This window comes from Falco naumanni, chromosome 9 (assembly GCF_017639655.2).
Source record: "Falco naumanni isolate bFalNau1 chromosome 9, bFalNau1.pat, whole genome shotgun sequence".
Lineage (NCBI taxonomy): Eukaryota > Metazoa > Chordata > Aves > Falconiformes > Falconidae > Falco > Falco naumanni.
The window spans coordinates 6575344-6595939 of NC_054062.1; the positions used below are offsets into that span (position 1 = coordinate 6575344).

The 20596-nt window shown below is 63.8% G+C and overlaps 1 protein-coding gene across 4 annotated transcripts in view; it reads left to right on the top strand.

Moving 5' to 3' along the window:
- Nucleotides 1–20596, top strand: part of ABCA2 (ATP binding cassette subfamily A member 2) — a 34015-nt gene continuing 13419 nt past the window's right edge. For 2 of the 4 annotated variants that reach the window (XM_040606861.1, XM_040606863.1), the window contains exons 1-27: nt 1–239; nt 6709–6802; nt 7771–7773; nt 9197–9308; nt 9878–10044; nt 10260–10387; nt 10647–10751; nt 11221–11406; nt 11520–11738; nt 12307–12638; nt 12941–13100; nt 13331–13459; nt 13744–13911; nt 14197–14293; nt 14694–14867; nt 14957–15059; nt 15672–15786; nt 16145–16335; nt 16568–16718; nt 17018–17222; nt 17792–17956; nt 18254–18434; nt 18727–18939; nt 19251–19447; nt 19534–19716; nt 20169–20353; nt 20456–20576. In XM_040606861.1, the coding sequence (XP_040462795.1) occupies nt 174–239; nt 6709–6802; nt 7771–7773; nt 9197–9308; nt 9878–10044; nt 10260–10387; nt 10647–10751; nt 11221–11406; nt 11520–11738; nt 12307–12638; nt 12941–13100; nt 13331–13459; nt 13744–13911; nt 14197–14293; nt 14694–14867; nt 14957–15059; nt 15672–15786; nt 16145–16335; nt 16568–16718; nt 17018–17222; nt 17792–17956; nt 18254–18434; nt 18727–18939; nt 19251–19447; nt 19534–19716; nt 20169–20353; nt 20456–20576 (4150 nt within the window). In that variant the 5' untranslated portion in view covers nt 1–173. The remainder of the gene's footprint in view (nt 240–6708; nt 6803–7770; nt 7774–9196; nt 9309–9877; nt 10045–10259; nt 10388–10646; nt 10752–11220; nt 11407–11519; nt 11739–12306; nt 12639–12940; nt 13101–13330; nt 13460–13743; nt 13912–14196; nt 14294–14693; nt 14868–14956; nt 15060–15671; nt 15787–16144; nt 16336–16567; nt 16719–17017; nt 17223–17791; nt 17957–18253; nt 18435–18726; nt 18940–19250; nt 19448–19533; nt 19717–20168; nt 20354–20455; nt 20577–20596) is intronic. The other 2 variants (XM_040606865.1, XM_040606862.1) reach the window with 2 other exon arrangements.

Below are 20596 nucleotides of genomic sequence, written 5' to 3' on the forward strand. Positions count from 1 at the left end.
CCGGGCCGGGCCAGGCGCGGCGGGGCCGGGGCTGCAGCCGGAGGCCGGGGCGCTCCCTCCCAGCCTGCTGCGGACAAAGGCGGTGGCGGCGGCCCGGTGGGCTATGGCGGTGGGCGGCGGGTGATCTGCGGTGCCGAGCGGGGGCGGCCCCTGCGGCGGGGCCCGGCCCGGCCATGGGGTTCCTGCACCAGCTCCATCTCCTGCTCTGGAAGAACGTGACGCTGAAGCGGCGCAGCCCGGTGAGCGCGGGGGCGGCGGTCCCGGCGGGGGTCCCGGCGGGCTTCCCCCCACCCCCCTTCCCCTCCGCAGCCCCGGGCAGCGAGGCCGCCGAGCAGGGGAGGCTCGGCGGGGGGGGGCCCGGGGTGCAGGAGGGGCGCGCAGCCAGCTGTGTGTCGTCCCCCCCGCCGGGGGTCGGGGTTCTTCGCTGCGCGCCCCCCGTTGCCGGTGCGGTATCTGCTCGCGGGGGGCTGCAGGGGGCGCGGGTACCGTCCGTGCGTGAGCCCCGGGGCGGCGAGGAGCGCCCGGCCACCGGCACGTCGGGCCCCCTCAGCCCTGGCGTGCCCCCCCCCCCCCCACCCCCTCCGCGGTCGTGGGGCAGCAACAGTTGGGTCTCCCCTGCCCCGCTCCCACCCCGTGCCCGTGGGGGCCGCTGCAGGAGGCCGGGGCCGGGGGCTGGATGCCACCTCCCACCCGCCCCTCCGCGCTGTGCAGCATCTCCCTCCCCGGCACGGCCCCCTCTCGTGTCCCCAGTACCCCGGGCACCTGCCAGCCCTGTCCCTGGTCCCCAGAGCCGCCCCAGCGGGGGGGCGAGCTCTCCCCCAGCCCTCGGTGTCTGCAGGCTATAAATAGGTTTCCAAATCATATGTGGGTCAGAGCTGCCTCTCCCCCGTGGGCTGGAGAGGGGCCGCTCCCACCTTCGGAGCTGGGGGCTCCCGGGGGGCTGCTCCCCCTCCCGGGGGTGGCAGGGGAGGCAGGACGGTGTCTTCCCTGCCGGGGTCGCCAATCCCGTGTCACTCAGCGTCACCCAGCCCCGGCCTGGCCTGCCTGGCAGCTCCTGTGCAGGGCTGCCGTGCGGGGGGGGGGGCAGGCGGGACCCCCGGGAGGGACCCGCGGCCCGGCGGGACCCCGGGCAGCGGCGCAGGCAGGGGGATGGGTGCGCTGGGTGCCGAGGGAGCCAGTTATTTTTAGAGGGTGGGGGAGGGTAGCGAACTGCTGCTCCCGAGCTGGCAATGCTGGCTCCTCTTCCCCCTCCCAAATATCCTGCAGGCCTGATCCTGCCTGCTTTCCCTCGCCACCATCGGCCCCCCGCCGTCCCGCTGGCCGGAGCACCAGCCTGGGCTGGGGGCGGGCAGGGGAGGGTGTGGGCTGGGTGGGCAAAGGCCTGCCTTGCAGGCAGGTGCCCGCTACATGGGTAGCCCCTGTGCCCCCAAAACGGGCCAGGGGAATGATGCTCTTCGGCTGAGTCATCTCTGCTCCCTACCCTGAGCAGAGCTGCACATCCATGGCAAAAGACTGCCCGGTGCTGGTGTGCCAGGGACCCCTGCCCGTGAGGATGAGCTGTGCCCTGGCATCTGCAGCTGGCCCCAACCTGGCCCTCATGGCCGGTGGGCTTCCAGGCTGGGGGTGTGCATGGTTTTTGAGGACCTGTCTCTGCCTGAGCATCCCCAGCCCCACAGGCAGCATGGGGGTGCAGCATCGGAAGCTGCAGCTATAGGAGGAGGATGAGGAGCCCATGCCTGGTCCCTCCCATGTGCAGGGACTGTCACTGGAGTGCCCTGCTTGCTGCAGGCAGGGTGGCAGGGGAAGGACCAGTGCCTCCTCACCTACTCGGTGATGCTGCATGTGGATGGGGCCTGCAGGGGACCAGCCCCATGCCCAGGTCAGAGCTGCCCTGGGTGCCACAGGTGCTCGTGGATGCATTTGGCACAGCCCCCGAGGCAGTTGTGCCTGGGGGTGATGTGTGTGCCCATGTGTGTCATCAGCTTCCTTGTGCTCCTGCTGCATACAAGTCACCTCGCACTCTGCATCTGCGCAGGGGGCATCATCCTGCCCGCTCCTGAGGGTGCGCCGCCCTCTCCCAGCAGCCTGAGAGCAGAGCTGCTGTTGCTGGCTGGGGCAGAGTCAGGCCCCGTGCCAGATCCCAGCCTCATCAGCCCGTATCTTGCTCTTCATCGGGGTTCCCGTGGCACAGGTCTGCTCTGGTCTCATCCAGAGCTGGATGTTTCATCAAGCAAAACCAGATCTGTTTCACAGTGGGCTGGTCCTGCCACAGCAGGCAGAGGCTGGGGGGATTGGAATAAAGGGAGCGGGGTAGGCATGAGACCCCTCCCCTGCTGGGGGTTCACCCCAGAGGGGTCAGAGTTGGGGCTTGCTGGGCTTCTCCCAGGCCCCACGCAGTGAGCCTGGTGTGTGCCCTGTCCTTGCCCTGCCAGCAGCTGCCCGCTGGCACAGCGCTGTGCTGCCCGGGCATGGGTGCATTGCCACAGTGCGCTTCCCTCCCAGCAGCGTGCAGAATGTGGCCCCAGTGCTGTGGGGTGGGGAGCAGGCAGCTCACCTTTGGCTGAGGATGCTGGGCCGGGGTATAAGAGATGGGGCCAGTCCCCTGCGCTGCCTCTGAAAGCTGGTGGCCCTGGGGGGGTCCCCGCTGCCCCTGGCACCAGGGGCTGTTTGGGGAGCAGCATTGCAGCGAGGTGCAGCAGTGGTTTTGGGACAGACTTTGTCCGCAGGTGCTTGGTGAGGACTTGGCTGGTCTGCTTGAGGATGCAGCGGTGGTGGGTACAGGGAGGCTGTGCGACCTGGTGGCCTTTGAGAGGGGTGTGCTCCTGACCCACGGTGCCATGTGTCACCCACTCCTGTAACAGTCTTGGTCACCAGACAAGCTCATCTGCAGCCTGGTGCGGGTGATGCTGGGCACTGTCCTGTGATGCCTCTCTAGGGTCTTGCACCCAGCCCATGAGAGTGTCGGACTTTGCCCGGTGTGGCTGAGCTGTTCGTGGGGCTGCTCTGGGATTTGGCTGTGATTTTATTCTTCCCGGGGCAGAAATTCAGGCAGGAACCCTGGGATGATGGAGGTTTGAGCAGAGCAGCATCAGCAGCCCTCGGTGGAGGGAATGGGGAGTCCCTTGGGGTGCAGATGGCAACCCCGGGCGGTGCAGGCTGTGCCATCGCCTGTGTCACCTTGGCTCTGCCGGGATGTGGGTTGAGCTCAGCTGTGTGTATCTTAAGGGATGGGCTCCTTGATGACTTTTGTTAGCCGGTTTATACCGATGTCAGATGTAGAATTAATAGGTGATCTCTCAGAAGTTATTGCGGGCACAGTTCAGGGTGTTCAGCCGCCTTCTCTGGGGCTCTCTGTGCCACACGTGTGGGACAGGATGGTGGCTGCAGCAGGAGCTGCTGGTCCTGAAGTGCTGGTGATGAAGTGTGCTGCTGGGTTTTGTTTGACCCTGGGAAATGTTGGTGGTTCAGGGCTCTTCTGGAGGACCGGGGAGCAGGAGTTGAGGCTCCCAGTGGTGCTTCAGCGTCGCAGTGTGTTGGTGGGGTTCCCATGGTGGGGGCCCTGGGGTGGGTGGGAGGGTGCACTTGGGGCAGGGGAGAGCTGGGCAGCGGTGTGGCTGCTTTGCCCTGTGCAGGATCTGCGCCTTCAGCTTCTTGGCCAAGAGCTGGGAAGCTCCCACCACACAAAGGAGTTATCTACCCCTTTCTCCCTGGCTGGTGGGAGCGGAGCTGGGGGGGGCATCTTGATGCATCCAAAATAAGAAAGGCTGAAATTTGGGGTACTGGTGGGGCTCAACCTGCTGGTGGGGTTCTGCTGCAGCATCCCTGGTGGACAGGGCACTCTGTGGAGATGGTGCTGGCTCCTGCAGCAGGAATCGATCGGGTGCTGCTCCGGCTCAGGGTGCTCTTTGCCCCCTCGCTGCCTGCAGCCGGTGTGGGGGAGGGACGGTGCAGCACCAGGCGAGGCAGCGTCTGGCAGTGTCCCTGTGAATCCTGGCTCGAAGGGTGGCAGTGGGGGCACCTGTTGCGGAGCGATTGGTGGCCTTGGTGGTCCAGAGGGTGGGTGGCCATGAGCTGCCAGGCCTGCAGAGCTCCTGGCCGGTGGGGGGCTGCGGGGGGGCCGGCACCTTCCTCCGCACTGCAGCTGCCAGCACAGTCCCACCCGTGCTCAGGCTGGGCACCTTGTGCTGGTGGGAGGGTGGCCATGTCCCAGTGCCATGTGCTGGTGCAGGAGCGCTGTCAACGGCGTGTCCCCATCGGCTTAGCAAACTGGTGCTCAGCTGACACAGCACCGTGGGGCTGGCATGGAGGAGAACTCTTGCTTTCCTTGGGCTCCCAGCTCAAGGAGAGGTGCTGGCAAATCCCAGTGGGAATTTCCTCCTCTTCCTCCAGCTTCCCCAAGGCATGTCCCTGGGCTGCCATGCTGGGGCCGCTGGGCAGGGGATGAGGGGTGGGGACATGCCCTCTCTGGGGGCTGGTGGCAGTGGGACAAGAGGTGACGGGCACAACTTGCACTGAGCAGAAGTGTGACCAGAGGCAGAGGGGGTGGCAGCCAGGCTTTGGCAGGGGGTCAGCAGCCCCTGGGTCTGGCCTTGGCTGTCCACATGGGTCATGCACAGGCAGGTGACCTCGGGGAGCCCTGGGCAGGTGCTCAGCTGGTGTGACCCCAGGGGGCTGAGGTTCCCTTGGGACAGCATCCCTTCCCCCTGCTGCATGCTGGTGCCTCTGTCCCGCTACGGCTGTGGGGCAGCCCTGGCCTCCCCCACACCTGGGAAGCCCCCTCAGGGGCAGTCCTGGGGACCAGAGGGGCAGGCTGGTGAGCCCTGCTCTGCTGCCACGTCTGTCCATCACTGTGTCACCCTGGGTACTGGTGGCAGGTGACAGCCTGCCCTGGCACTGGGGTATGTGGTGGTGCAAGGGAGGTCGGGGACAGGGGATGGAGTTGAGAAAAAGGTCAATGACCTTTTGCTTAAAAAAAAAATAAAAATTAATTACGACAAGCAGGTCCCTCCTGTTGCCACCAAGGACCCGGCAGTCCCCAAGGGAGGCTGGTACGGCGCGGGGTGGTGGTGGCTGGATGGTCCCACAGGCGCCTGGGCACAGAGGCACGATTGTCCGCCTGGTAAACAGGCGGGGGGGGTGGGGGTGGGGGGTGCAGGCAGGGAGTGGCAGGGCAGGCAGAGCAGTCGGGGTGTCCTTTGTCACCTCCCTCGCACAGGGACAGTGCCACCAGTGACTGTGCCTGGGACTGGTGGTGCTGGAAGGATGGAGATCCCCTGGCACTGCTCCTTGGGGCATCTGCTGGCCCCGTTGCCTCCAGCCTTTCCCTCTGGTCTCTGCCTCTCCCAGAATCAGCACCTCTGGGCGTGGGGAGGGCAGCACAGGGGACACCCGTGGGTGCAGCCATGCCTGTCCCACAGCCCTGTCACCCATGGTGCCCGCAGGAGTGCTGCAGACACGTGCCGGCGTGGGTCTGGGTGCGGGATCCCTCTGCTCGCTGCCGTTTGCTGGACTGCTGTGACTTTCCCGTGTGAGGCCAGCACGGAGGTGATACGGTTGGGGACAGGAGGGCCTGATCCTGTCACCGGCTGCCAGCTGCATCCTTCCACCTGCCCTGTTAAAGCTCTCTCTTGCCACCCTGCTGGCATGCCCCTCTGGCACCTGGTCACTGCGGGTGACTGGATTGGTGCGGGAGCTCGGTGGGAGCTGCTGGCTCTGTAGTGAGCACTTTCCCAGCAGCAGAGCTGGGGCCTGTCCTGCCTGTGGTGGCGGCGGGTTCCACGGTCTCAGTGACAGCCTGGGGTCTGAAGGGAGCTGAGGCTGGCTCACCTCACCCTGTGCCTCAGTTTCCCCACCTACAGTAGTTTCCCTCCACTTGGCAGTGAGGGCAACGGGGCTGTGACATGGCCGGGGCACTCCCAGTGCAAACCAGCAGTGGCTGTGCTGGCAGCATGCTGGGTGCCTGCTCCTGCTGGTGTCTGAAGGTGCTGATGCCCATCCCCAGGGCCTCTGGGCATGGAACCCAGCCTGGGCTGCCTGTTCGATTTGGGTCAGGGATTCCTGGGGATTTGCTGTGATTTACCATATGCTGCTGGTGGAAATCCTGTGCAGCTGTAGCCTTCTAGAAGGGCACGGAGGGGGTGCCAGCCCCCCCCTCCACTGCTCACTGCTTGCACCTGGAGCTGGTGCCAGGGCCTGGCTGACCCAAACCTCACCCTGATGGTGTTGGGGTCTGCCTCTTGCCTGGCCCCGCAGGTGGGATGCAGTGGTGGCACAGGTGGCAGGGGGACGTCATGCCAGGCAGCTAGTGGCTGCGAGGGCACTGCTGGGATGGGGGCCTGCAGCTCTTTGCGTCCATCAGGATTTGGGGTCATCTCCTTTGGGCAGCCCCAGGCGCGGTGGCCTGTCGAGGCTGGGCTCAAGCCCCAGCACCCTGTTTGCATCGCTGGCGTAGGGATCCATCCCCTCTGTGGTACCGTCTCCTGTCCTGAGGTGCCCACCGAGCAGGATGGAGCAGGCAGGGGCAAGAAGATCCTTGGGTGCCCAGGGACATGCTTGCCTCTGGCTGAGCTGTGATGGTGCCACCAGCAAGACGTGGGCATGGTGCTGCACTGCACCCGAGCCCTGGGGACCCCCATCCTGCTCACGTTCCTCCTTGGTAGCTGGTCCTGTCACCGGATGTCATGATCCTCTGCTTTGTGTCATCCCCAGTGGGTGCTGGCCTTTGAGATCTTCATTCCCCTGGTGCTCTTCTTCATCCTCCTGGGGCTGAGGCAGAAGAAGCCAACCATCCCTGTGAAAGAAGGTGAGTGCCAGCAGGGTGGTGCCCGGGGTACCCCCACTTGGGGTCATCCTGAGGCTCTAGGGAGCTGCTCCAGCCCCCCACGGACAGCCTGAGGGTGCGGGCCACCACAGCTGGCAGGGACCCAGAGGGGCCTTTTGGGGGATGTGGCGCTGGGCACGGGCTGCAGCCGGGGGCTGGCAGGGCAGACACAGCGGGGCTGGAAAGCCAGGGTCAGTCCCAGCTGGGGGCGGCTCCCCTGGGGCTGGCAGCACCAACCAGCCTGTGGCTGCCATCAGCAGGGACGTTTTGTTGGGGGAAGGGGGAGCTGGATGATTCTGGGACAGCCACCATCCCCCTGAGTGCTCAAAAAGCAGCTGGGGGTGGCACTGGGAAGGGCTCCCCAGCTCCTCACCGTGCTGGGATGGAAAGTGCACGGAGTGGAGCCCCGTGTCTGGCTGGGGGTGGGGGGGGGGGGCTGGGCCTCTGGGGCCCTTGGCAAGGTGACAAATTGATGGGACTGGAGCTGGGGACTCCTGGAGATGTGCAGCCAGAGCTGTGGGTTCTGGTGCCTGTGGGCTGTGCTGCTGGGAGGAGGTGGCGGAGTGGGACTGCCGGCTCCCCAGGACCAGCATCTGGATGTCCCGGGGGATGCCTACCCTGGTGGGTGCCCTTGTGTGGGTGGCACGGTGGGGCCAGGGGGAGATGCTGGGGGCCGGCGGCAGTGGTGACCCAACATAAGGATCTCCAAGCCTGTGTTTCAGCACATGCCAGCGAGGGAGAGCCCAGCTGCGAGTGTGGGTCCGGCTGCAGGCGGTGGCAGGCGCTGCCCTGCTTCCTGACGTGTGCTCTGTGTTGTGTGGTTTTTTTTTTTCTTTGTTTGTTTGTTTTCTTTCTTTCTTTCTTTCTTTCTTTTTTGGCTCACGTTTTCTTTTTCTTTCCCACCACCTCCCCTGCCCGCCTGCCCTCCATGCCTCTACTGCATGCGCCAGTCTGTAAGTTGGTGGGGTTGGTGGGTGCCTCCCCCCCCTTCCCCTGCCTGTGCCAGCCATGTATTTTGGGGAGAAAGAGCCCAGTTTGGATCAACTCACTCTGGCCTAATCCTCTGTAACCCCGTCGTCTTCCTCCATGGCTGGTGAAGATGAGCTTGGGCAGCACAGTGTGTCCCCTGCCTGCTCCTCCCCGGGGGCTGCCCAGCTAGGACTGGCCCATGATGGTGTCCCCACTGAGCTGGTGCTGTCCCTATTGGGTTGGCGGTGCTGGGGCCACTGGAAGTGATGCCCCTGGCCTCCTGGGCTGCAGAGGGCTCTCCTGGGGTGGACCCTACTGGGTACTGGCACCCATGTGGTGACCTGTCATCACCTAGTCTTGCCTGTGCTTCTCCTGGGCTGGTCCCCAAGGGGATGAAGATAGCTCCCACACCTGCACTGCCACCGGGTCCCTGTCCTGGTGCCTTGTAGCTGGGACAAGCCAGGTCATGGCAGTACTAGGACCCTGGAGGCCAGCGAGATGCCACCCATGCGCTGGCTTTGTCACCAAAGCATGGCATGGCCACTGCTGTCTATCCTGCCACCCCATCAGGGTGCTGGGCTGTCCCACACCGCGCCCGTCCCTGCCCTGGGCTGTCCCTTGTTCCTGCCAGAAGCCCATCTTCACCAGCCCCTGCCCGTCACAGCTGTGCTAACAGCACTGACCCACCTCTAACCATGGGGCCAGCGGCTGGGGTGGCGAGAGCAGCGTCCCTGCCAGCACTGCCCAGTGACAACCTCTGGTCCCCTTCCCTGCCCCGGGGAAGGACGTGGAAAGACCCTGGCAGGGGCGATGGCTCAGCGTGGGCAGAGGTGGGGGAAGGTTTGCCGTCCCCGTGCTGCTCCTTATTTCTTCCATCTTCCCACCCCAACGTGTCTCCATTTCCACCCACCTCCAGCAGCCGCACGTCGGGGCAGCTGGGCAGGGGGCAGGTGGGGGGCTTGGGCAGCTGTGGGTGACAGCTTTGTTTTCCCTGTGGTATTCTTCCTCCTCCTCCTCTTCCTCTGGAGTTTCGGCGGTGCCTCTGAGGTTACTAACAAGAGAGGCCAGGGGAGGTTGGCAGCCGGTCTGGGACCAAGTGGCAGAAGTCGGCGTCTTCCTGGGGCGGGAGGGACCTGCCACCCGGGGGGAGCGGGCAGGGCCAAGAGGGCAGGAGCCAGGGTGGCAGGAGCTGCCAAGATGCCCAAGGAGCCATGAGCCGGGGATGACTTTGGTGGGAAAGCTGCAGACTTCTGCCCTGGGCTGCCAACCTCCTGCGGGGCTTGCAGGGCGCAGCGCGCGCTTCTCTGAACTGAGTGTCTGTCTCTCTGGTGGCCCCCCCCCACCCCCCACCCCCCACCCCTGCCCGCACCTTTCCTGGCCTCTTCTGCGCTCTCTTGCTGGCTCCAGCTTTCTACACGGCGGCCCCGCTCACCTCGGCCGGGATCCTGCCCGTCATGCAGTCCCTGTGCCCTGACGGCCAGCGCGACGAGTTCGGCTTCCTGCAGTACTCCAACTCCACGTGAGTCCTTCCTCGAGTCCTCCCGTCCCGCACGCTTCTCCCCCCTCCCGTCCCGCACGCTTCTCCCCCCTCCCGTCCCGCACGCTTCTCCCCCCTCCCGTCCCGCACGCTTCTCCCCCCTCCCGTCCCGCATGCTTCTCCCCCCTCCCGTCCCGCACGCTTCTCCCCCCTCCCGTCCCGCATGCTTCTCCCCCCTCCCGTCCCGCACGCTCCGTGCCGGCACTGCCCCGCTGGGGACGAGGCATAAGCCTGTGTGCCCCAAAGTGCTTGGGTGCAGAGTGCTGTGTCCCCGGGCTGCAGGAGATATCTTGACCCATTCCCCTGTGGGCTCCCTGGTGCTGGGAGGAGGACAGAGGTGGCCCCTGGGGACACCTCGGGCCCCTGGGGACACCTCGAGCCTCTGGGGCTTTCCTCTGAGCCCCAGTACTGTGAATTTGATGCCCTTGCCAGGGCAGCTCCTGGGGCAGCTGTGCCCTGTGTGTCCAGGGAGCTCATCCCCTGCCAGAGCTCTGTGGAAAGTGTCCCCATCCCTCTTTCCCTGTCACCGTGGTGGTGCTGGGCTCTCGCAGGGTGACGCAGCTCCTGGAGCACCTCAGCGAAGCGGTGGAGCAGAGCAGCCTCTTTGACCCGCAGCACCCCGGGCTGGAGGAGGAGCTGGAGTCGCTGCGCCGGCGCCTGGAGGCACTCAGCAGCAGCGAGCCCAGCTCCATGGAGACTCACTTCAGCAGCCGAGCAGGTAGGTTGTGTCCTGCCTGTCCCCCCACTGCCAGGGGTGGAGATGCCCACCCGCCAGGCACCCAGCGATGGGATGGCACGTGGCAGCACCCTGCCACTGTCCCACGTCACTGCGTGCCAGGCAGGGCCAGCTGTGATATGTCCCCGGGTGGGGCTGTGCCATGTCCCCAATGCTGGTGGGCTGCTCCGACCCCCCCCCGCCTTGCTCCTTACCAGGATCCGGCTTCACATTGGCGTGGGCGGCCAAGGACCGGGGCGAGCTGCACCGCTTCCTGACACAGAACCTGTCCCTTCCCAACAGCACAGCCGAGCTGCTCCTGGGCTCCAGCGTTGACCTGGGGGAGGTGGGTGATGTCCTCTGGGAGGTGGGTGATGTCCTCTAGGAGGTGGGTGACCACACAGTGCCGCAGGGCTGGGCTTTGCACTGGTGAATGGGTATGTCCTGAGCCAGGCTGAGCCCTGACCACCAGACCCACGACGGCGAATCAGTGGGCCCCCAGCCAGGACTCATCCTGCCCTGCCACCCATGCTGGGGCATTGCTGGGCAAACGGGTGCCTCTGCTCCCAGCACGCTCGACAGCCCCACTCCCGTCCCTGGTGCAGGTGTACCGCCTGTTTTTCGGTTCCTTTCCTTTGGTACCTGATGAGACCCATGAGCGATACCCCTGGGATGGGTTTGGCCCCCGTGAGAAGATGACGCAGCTGGAGGTGAGGAGTGTGACCACGTGTGAGGGACTTGGTGGGGCAGAGCTCATCCTCCACATCCTCTCAGTGTCCCACCACAGGGCGATCTGGGGGTGTCTGTCCTGGCAGAGGGGATGTGATGGGATGCTGTCAGGTGGCCAGAGCAGGGATGGCTGGGTCCCATCCCGGTGCTGCCACCGGTTCCCCCAGTGCTTTGAGGCACAGCAGTGCCTGTGCCTCGGTTTCCCACTGCAGCGGGTGATGGCACTGCCTGGGCAGTGGCTCTGGGGAGAGCAGGGGGGATTATTCCCTCCTGTGGCTGGGGTGCGGGGCACCCATGCTCCCCCCCATCTGCACATCTGGTTTTCTTCCCCTCCCCTTGAGACTGTGGACATGGGTGCTGTGGGGACATTCAGGTGTGCCTGGGGGGACACACAGAGGGGGACCCCAGGAAGCCTCACCACCACCAGCCACCCCAATGGTCCCCTTGCAGAAGAGCCTTCCCAGCGGCTGGAGGAGCCTGCAGGAAGGGTTGGTCCACAGGGCACTGCGGGACCCCACGGCAGCCCCGCACCGGCCGGTGCTGCTCCACTTGCTCTCCCAGGCCCTGGGTCTTGCCAGCACTGCCTCGGTACCCACCGCCTCCGACAGTCCCCAAGCCTTCGTCACCGAGATGGAGGTGAGCACCGCGTGGGGTGAACGGGGGTGAGCGGGCAGCTGCTCTGCCAGGGCGGGCACTGCGACAGTGCCCCTGTAACTGGGGCTGTGCCCCCCTGGCTCCCTGCCCTGTAGGGTGTCCTCTTCACCGGGCCGGTGCTGGAGCAGCTGACATGTGAGCAGAGCCCGGGGGGGCTGCGTCGCCTCCTGCGTGTGGCCCCCGGGCAGCAGCCGCTGCTGCAGGCGTACCGGGCACTGGCCTGCAATGGCAGCCGGGCTGCTCGCCGGGAGCACTTTGCCCAGCTGGCCACCGAGCTCCGGGACCAGCTGGACACCCCCAAGATCGTCAGCAGGGTGAGAGCGGGGCTGCGGGCTGTGCCTCCCACCGGCTGTGGGGTGGGCTGTGGGGCAGGGACAGGTCCTGGGCAGGGTTTCCCTACTCATAGGGTTGTGTGGGGACCCCTCCTGATCACCCTTTTACCCCACATAGGCACCCCCTGCCCAGTCCCATGGCGGGACCCCAGATGTTTCCCCCTGCTGGCACCTGCTTGGACGCTGCCCGTTGGACGGGGCTGGGTGTCTCCAGCATCCTCCAAGCATGTCCCCACAAGCTGCTGTCCCTGAGAGCACAGCTCTTCAAAGCTGGCTCTGAGGTTCCTTTCCTCATCCTACCCGAGCCTGACGTGTCCCTTGCGGTCACAGAGGACCACCCTTCCTGCCTGGGGGACATCGCAAGCCCCCCCACAAGACCCTGCCAGCGCTTGCCTGCACCCCTGCTGCCTGATAGCCATGGATGCACAGCAATGAGTCCAGGGCCCCAGCTGGGCACAGCTTGAGCCTTTTCACCAAGAAAGTGGACATGCCGCCGCCGCTTGGGGTCTGCCTTGGTCTGTGGTAACCCCTTGCCTGCTTGTCCTTGCAGCTGAAGCTGGATGAGGTAAACAGCACAGCTGCCCAGCACCGCCTCCGCGCCCTCCTGGAGGACCTGGTGGAGATGGAGAAGGTTCTCCGTGACGTGGACATCCTCTCAGCGCTGGCCAAGCTGCTGCCCAAGGGAGCCTGTGCCAGCAAAGCCCCGGCACCCACTGCCAACAGCACCAGCTGGGCAGGCGCCAATGCCACGTCTGGCAACGCCACGGCAGAGGAGGAGGGTGCCAGGGATGGCCCGGCCAGCAGCGACAACCCCCAGGGGCAGTTCTCGGCATTTGTGCAGCTCTGGGCTGGGCTGCAGCCCATCCTCTGTGGCAACAACCGGTAGGAGCCCTGGGGGCTGGAGGGGGCTGGGTCCAGGTGCTCTCTGATGGGGGATGGGGGTGTGGGAAAGCCCACCCTGCCTCTGCCAGTGACCAAGCGTCCTGGTCGTCCCCCGAGGGCACGCAGGAGGTGCGTGCTACGCCGCATCCTTGTGCCATGGCTGGGGGAAGCTCCCTGTGCTGGGGAGCACCGTGCTGGTGCGGGGGTCAGCATGAAGCCCCCTCGCAGGCAGGAGTGGGGGCTGCCCGCCGTGAGGGGAGCTGGGGCTGGAGCAGGGTTGGCAGCCGGAGCCCCCTTTGCAGGACGATCGAGCCCGAGGCACTGAAGCAGGGCAACATGAGCTCGCTGGGCTTCACCAGCAAGGAGCAGCGAAACCTGGGTCTCCTCGTGCACCTGATGACCAGCAACCCCAAAATCCTGTATGCACCTGTGGGCACTGAAGTGGACAAGGTCATCCTGAAGGTGAGGGTGCAGGGGCCTGGACCCCCATCCTTCCTTCCACCAGACCCGCTGGGGTGGGACCTCCTTGCCCAGATGGGCTGAGCGGGGAGGAGGAGGGCAGCTGCCCTGGCCCTTGGTGGGGTAGCGATGCCTGCTGGGAGGTGGGCAGACACCTCCGTGGCTCCTAGCTGTCCTGGGGAACAGGGGGCCTCCTGCTTCTTCCCACTGTGTGACCTTCCTCGCACTCCCAGGCCAACGAGACCTTTGCCTTTGTGGGCAATGTCACCCACTATGCCAAAGCGTGGCTGAACATCTCCCCTGAGATCCGTGCCTATCTGGAGGAGGGCAGGCTGCAGAGGCGCATCCGCTGGCTCCAGCAGGTAGGACAGTGTGGTGGGGACCAAGCCTGGCTGGGCTGCACTGCCCTGGAGGTGGGAAAGGGACGTCCTGCCCCCAGGCACTTCATGGCTTCTTCATGTGAAGCTCCTGGGTGCCCACCCTCCTCTTGTGAGGACCAGGCTGGTTCCCTGTGCAGGGTGGATGCTGTCCCTTCCGTGTCCCCAGAAGGAATGTTGGGTCCTGTCTGTGTCCGTGGGGAGGCCAGGGGGCTGAGAGGCATGGTGCACCTCAGCTTCTCCCTCCTATATCTCTCTCTCTGTCCCAGTTCACTGCTGACCTCCACAAACACCCAGAGATCCTGAACGTCTCCGACAGTGACGTTCTCCACAACTTCCTCAACGGCAACTTCTCCCTGCCCAATGCCAGCGTCCTGCTCCAGCAGCTGGACACCATTGACAATGCTGCCTGTGGTTGGGTCCACTTCATGGCCAAGGTGAGGTTATGCCCGCTGGTGGGAACACGAGTGCTGGAGCAGCACCCGCCACCCAGCTGCAGGGTCAGGTCCACTCAGACCTCTTTATGCCTGTGGGATGGGAGCCCTGGAGAAGTTTGTGGCTTCTGCAGTGGAGCTTTGGGGTGGATGTCAACGGTGTTGGTGCACCATCGGGTTCAGGGGCTCGCAGGGTGGGTGTGGGTGGCACATGCTGCATCGTGTGTAGGGTCTGTGTACTAGATCTGTTGGGGCAGCGGGGTCTCACCAGCCTTCCCCTCCCACTAGGTCAGCGTGGACATCTTCAAAGGTTTCCCAGATGAGGAGAGCATCGTCAACTACACGCTGAACCAAGCCTACCAGGACAACGTCACAGTCTTTGCCAGTATGTTCCTGCGAACCAGCCCCTTTGCAGGGGGGGTCCCTGAAGCCATGTCTTTCTCCAGCTGTGCTCTGGGCTGGAGCCGCTGCCTTTGGGGTGTGGCTCCCTTGGTTCATGTGTTGGGTGGATGAGTTGACCAAGCACCTTGCAGTACCCATCCTCTGCCCCTGGCCGAGCCCTGCCGGGCGCAGCCCTCTGCCACTGCCCTGGCTCTCCCACCACTGCTGCCTGCTGTCTACGTGCCCTTGCATCCCATGCCAGGGCCATGCCCACGCTCCTCATCCATGGCAGCCCTCATGGCGCCTTGGCTGGGACACCTGAACGCTGCCCGTTGTTGCGGGCCAGCTGGTGTGGCCATCTCCCGCGGTACCAGTGGGTTCCCTGCCTCTCCCGCTGCCTGCAGGCGTCATCTTCCAGACCAACAGGGATGGCTCGCTGCCCCCCCATGTCATGTACAAGATCCGACAGAACTCCAGCTTCACGGAGAAGACCAATGAGATCCGGCGGGCATACTGGCGGCCCGGCCCCAACACTGGTGGCCGCTTCTACTTCCTCTATGGCTTCGTCTGGATCCAGGGTGGGTGCCAGCTCCCTGCCATAGCTGTCCAATTCCCTGGCCCCTGCCCGCACTGCCCACTCAACTTGTCTTCTCCTCCTCCTCCCCAGACATGATGGAGCGTGCCCTCATCAACACATTTGTTGGCCATGACGTGGTGGAGCCCGGCAACTATGTGCAGATGTTCCCGTACCCATGTTATACCCGGGATGAGTGAGTAACACCTGTGTGGGCAGGGTAGGCAGGGGCAGGACCTTCTCTTTGCAGACTGGGACAATTCAGCTGGGAAAAGGGGACAAGTTTGGGGGCCTGAGAGAAACTGGTGACAGCGGTAGTGATGAGCAACCAATTAAGCCCCGTTCCTTGGACCACCAGACTAGGCAAGCACGGGTAGGATTTTGTGCCCAGTTCACAGCTGAAGTGAGGAACTCATGTCTGTGGGGTGTCTTGGAGGACAAAAGACTTGGGAAGAACAAGAGGAGTGTAGTAAATGGATGGCACGTTGGTCTGTTGGTGGTTATTGAACACAGTGGTTTGGAGGGAGTCCCAGAGCCTCCAGCCCTCCAGGACAGGAGGGTGGGTAGGACGCCATCCACAGCAGGGTAGGCAGGGTACCAGGCCAAGCCTGTAGCTGCTGCCTGCCAGGATGCTACCTATGGGCTCATTGGAGAAGGTCTTTCAGGGTACTAAGATGCTGCTGGACTGGAGGGCTGGTTGTCCCTGGCCGGTGGGAGAGCCCCTCTGCTGCCCTGTGCCCCAGGGTCTCTCCAGGTCCTGTGGTGGTGCCACCATCCAGCTCTCCTCTCTCTTCCTCTACCCCACCAGCTTCCTCTTCGTCATTGAGCACATGATGCCCCTGTGCATGGTGATCTCCTGGGTCTATTCGGTGGCCATGATGATTCAGCACATTGTGACAGAGAAGGAGCATCGCCTGAAAGAGGTGGGGATGATGGGAGAGATCCCTGGGGTGGAACTGGCATCTGTGGGCTCGAAGTTCTGCGTTGCATCCCTGGTCACCTTCTCCACGTTTCTGGGGCGTGTGAGCTGGGGTGGGTGCACATCCCACATCCCTGGGCTGATCTGGTCCTCCAGAGTGTCTTGGGCACAAGCCTTGCCCAAGCACCAGAGGCAACTGAGCCTGTTGGCACCCTGGCACAGGGTGCTGTGGCCTGCCTGCTCCTGGTAGCCCCTGGGGGACCCCTTGGTGTGCTGCCCACTGCTCCCTCAGCCCCAGCGAGTGAGGCAGCAGGGATGTGCAGGGTAGGGGACAGCCCTGCTGAGAAGTTTTGGCTTCACAGGTGATGAAGATGATGGGCTTGAACAACGCAGTGCATTGGGTGGCTTGGTTCATCACCGGCTTCGTCCAGCTATCCATCTCGGTCACAGCACTCACCGCCATCCTGAAGTATGGCAAGGTCCTGATGCACAGCGATGTCCTCATCATCTGGCTCTTTCTTGCCATCTATGCAGTAGCCACCATCATGTTCTGGTGAGCTGCCTGGTCCCCTCTGCGTGGTGAGGGGGCATGGCCAGCACCGGGGTCCTTGTGCCGTGGGGCGAGGGTGCTGGGAGCTGTGTGGGCAAGGGGTGGTGGAGGGGCACAGGCTCCTCCAGCCAGCTGATTTGAGGATCCAGTTTATCACCTCAATGCCATCAAAATAGGATGGTGGGGGGAAAGCCCTGTTGGGGTAGTATCAGAGGTGACGCTGTCCTCCCTGCAGCTTCCTGGTGTCGGTGCTCTACTCCAAGGCCAAGCTGGCCTCTGCCTGCGGTGGCATCATCTATTTCCTCAGCTACGTGCCTTACATGTACGTGGCCATCCGGGAGGAGGTGGCACATGACAAGATCACAGCCTTTGAGAAGTGCATCGCGGTGAGTTGGCTGCGGCTGCTGGGGAGGTGCTTGGCCCCAGGTTTGCCTCGGGCACCCCATGTCCAGTACACGGGCCACCATGCTGTCACCAAGCCCTGAGCAAACCTCTCCCTGTATGAACCAGCTCCCCATGGGGCTTTGGAGGCATCTCCGGAGGGTTTGGTGCCTTCCGGGGCAGGGAACATCTCCATGGGGCTGGGTGGGGCAGCACTGGGTAGGAATTCACCCTAACCTGTTCCTCTGGAGCTGGCCAGTGGTTCCTGGTGACATCCCATTCCGTTCCCTCCACCTCTCCACAGTCCCTCATGTCCACCACAGCCTTTGGGCTGGGCTCCAAGTACTTTGCTCTGTATGAGGTGGCCGGTGTGGGCATCCAGTGGCACACCTTCAGCCAGTCGCCCGTGGAAGGAGATGACTTCAACCTCCTGCTGTCTATGATGATGCTGATTGTGGATGCCGTAGTGTACGGGGTGCTTACGTGGTACATCGAGGCCGTGCACCCGGGTATGTGTGGCATGAGGGCACCTCTGGTCTTACGGGAGCCTCCTCCCTGGAGATGCTGCTGGTTCCTGGCGGTGCTCAGCCCTGACGTGGTGGGGTTTGGTACAATGTGCCTTCAGGGTCCCCCGTGTGTGTCCTGTTAGGGTCACGTTCCCGCATGCCCTGACCCACTGGTGACACCAGCAGATCACTTGGAGATCTTCAGTTGCATGTCTCAGTTTGCCGGCCAGCTGTAGCAAATCCAAGTGTCCACGGCTGGAGCACTCTTCCCCCTCGCTGGCCGCCTGGGCAGGAGGCTCTCCTGCTTCCTTTGCTTTCCTAGTAAAACCAAAGCCTGAGCCAGACCCAGCCCAAAGGACTTTGGTTCCTTGCACAGCCCAGCAGCGTTGCCCTGAGCCCACCTCGCCAGGACGCCTGCAGCACCCCCCACCCCCGCAGCGATGTCCCTGAGCTGGGGAAACCTCCAAGCCCATGCCCGTACCCGTGCCAAGCTCTGCCCTGGCCCTCAGCTGGCTTCCCTGTGGGGTACGGGTGCGGGATTGACCCTGACTCCATAGGGGATGTGATTGCAGGCATGTTCGGCTTGCCACGGCCCTGGTACTTCCCCTTCCAGAAGTCCTACTGGCTGGGCAACGGGCGAGTGGAGACCTGGGAGTGGACCTGGCCCTGGTCCCGCACCACCCGCCTCAGCATCATGGAGGAGGATCAGGCCTGTGCCATGGAGAGCCGAAGGCTGGGTGAGGGCAGACGGGCAGCAGTGGGTGGCACTGGGATGGCCCTGGCTCTGCCGTGGGGTCTTGTGACCATGGACCTCCATGTGTCCTCTGTTCCCTTGTCAGGGCAGGATACTGGGCTGGGCACTGCTGCCTGTCCGGGAGCTGCTGCCCGTGGGGTGGGACAGGGGAAGCTGGTGAGAAGCAGAGGGGAAGGGACCACGAGCCAGCACAGCCACAGTGGGATGGAGGTGGGGAGGTTCACCCGCTGGAGAGCCCCCCTCCACCTCCCAGCTCCTCACCATCCCACTCTTGTGGCAGAGGAGACACGGGGCATCGAGGAGGAGCCGACCCACCTCCCCTTGGTTGTCTGCATTGACAAGCTCACCAAGGTCTACAAGACGGACAAGAAGCTGGCGCTGAACAAGCTGAGCCTCAACCTCTACGAGAACCAGGTGGTGTCCTTCCTGGGGCACAATGGCGCAGGCAAAACCACCACCATGTGAGTGCCTCTCAGGGTGGACGTGGGCTGTGTCCTCCTGGCCAGCTGTAGTGAGTGGGGAAGGGGCTGCAAGATGTCCTTGCAGGGCCCTGTGGCAGCTGGTGCCATGCCCAGAAGACAGCAGTGTGGCTGTGGGGTTGGCACAAAGGGGGACAGGCAGCAGGCACATGGACCTGTACTGGCATTTCTCTGCCTGGGGCTCAGCAGGTGCTCCTGGAGGTGGTGGTTGGGATTGGGACCAGATGGAGGAATGTGAGGTCCCTCACATGGTTGCCTTTGTCCATCCATCCAGGTCCATCCTCACTGGCTTGTTCCCTCCGACCTCGGGCTCGGCTACCATCTATGGCCACGATATCCGGACAGAGATGGATGAGATCCGGAAGAACCTCGGCATGTGTCCCCAGCACAACGTGCTCTTTGACAGACTGACGGTGGAGGAGCACCTCTGGTTCTACTCACAGCTCAAGAGCATGGCGGAGGAGGAGATCCGCAAGGAGATGGACAAGTAGGCACCCTCCAACTCCTTTTGCCCTGTCTGTGCCTTTTGCCTGAGTGGGTCCCCTTCCTGCTGGCTGAGCCTTGGTGGGTGACCTGGTAGCAAAGATGTCCCCTGGAGCAGCTTCACCAAGCATTTCCCAAAACTTGAGGTACCAGGCTGTGGAAGCCAGCAGAAGATGCTTCTGTAGCCTGGCTGCAACTGGGCTGTCCCAGCAGCCGAGGGCTGTAGGTACCATGCAGGGAAGAGGTGTCACAGTATGTGACAGTAGGTGCCAGTATGGCCCCCTGGCATCCCTGGTGTTTCTCTCCTGTCCCCAGGATGATCGAGGACCTGGAGCTCTCCAACAAACGCCACTCCTTGGTGCAGACGCTCTCGGGAGGCATGAAGAGGAAGCTGTCGGTGGCCATCGCCTTTGTGGGTGGGTCACGGGCTGTGATCTTGGATGAGCCCACAGCCGGTGTGGACCCGTACGCTCGCAGGGCCATCTGGGACCTCATCCTCAAGTACAAGACAGGTAAGCAGAGGTGGGCAGAGCCCAGCATTGCTCCTCTGGCTGCTGGTGGCCCTGGCCTCTCCACTGAGGCTCTGTGCCACCGTCAGGGAGGACCATCCTGCTCTCCACGCACCACATGGATGAGGCTGACCTGCTGGGTGACCGCATCGCCATCATCTCCCATGGCAAGCTCAAGTGCTGTGGCTCCCCCCTTTTCCTCAAGAGCACCTACGGTGATGGCTACAAGCTGACAGTGGTGAAGAAGCAGTCTGACGTCAGGAATGGCACAGGTCTGGAGGGCGGTGGGACCCTGTGTTTAGAGGAGTAGGTGGGAACAGCCCTTCTTCAGCCCAGGAAAGGAACAAGAGGTCAACACCCCAGTGCTCCCACTCTCAAGTTTCCTTAGCCACATGGAGGACAGAGAGGGACGGGACAGAGGTGTAGGAGGTGGCATGGCTCAGCCTTGACCTCTCCCATGAGAGTCCCAGGTTAGACCCTGTGTGGTGGCATTTGCCTCCAGGTGCTGGTTCTGTCCAGCCCGTGGGCTGCCCACCGAGTTGTCCAGTGCGGGCTGTGGCACAGAGCACTGTCCCCAGGCAGGGCAGGGTGGCCAGGAAGCCACCAGCACCCCATGATGGAGGCTGGAGGAGCCCCTGCAGCGTTGTGATGTAGTGTGGACGTGGTGGGTCCTGGTGGGAGGCCAGGGGCGAAGCGGCTGACCAGTGCTCCCCCTCTGCCACAGAGCCCGGCCAGCCACACAGCCCCCCAGCCCACTCCTCCGTCAGCCCCTGCTCTGAGCCTCGCGTCTCCCAGTTCATCAAGAAATACGTGGCCTCCTGCCTCCTCATCTCGGACACCAACACTGAGCTCTCCTACATTCTACCCAGCGAGGCCGTCAAGAAAGGCTGCTTTGAGAGGCTCTTCCAGGTACCCGTGGGGGCTGGTGGGGTGGGCAGGCAGGCGGTTGTGGGGGGACGTCACAGTGTGGGGCACCTCCTGCCCTTCTCATGTGGCACTCTGCCTCGGCAGCACTTGGAGCAGAGCTTGGAGGAGCTGGACCTCACCAGTTTTGGGCTGATGGACACCACGCTGGAGGAGGTCTTCCTGAAGGTGTCTGAGGAGGACCAGTCTCTGGAGAACAGCGATGTGGGTACGAGCGTTGGGAGGGCA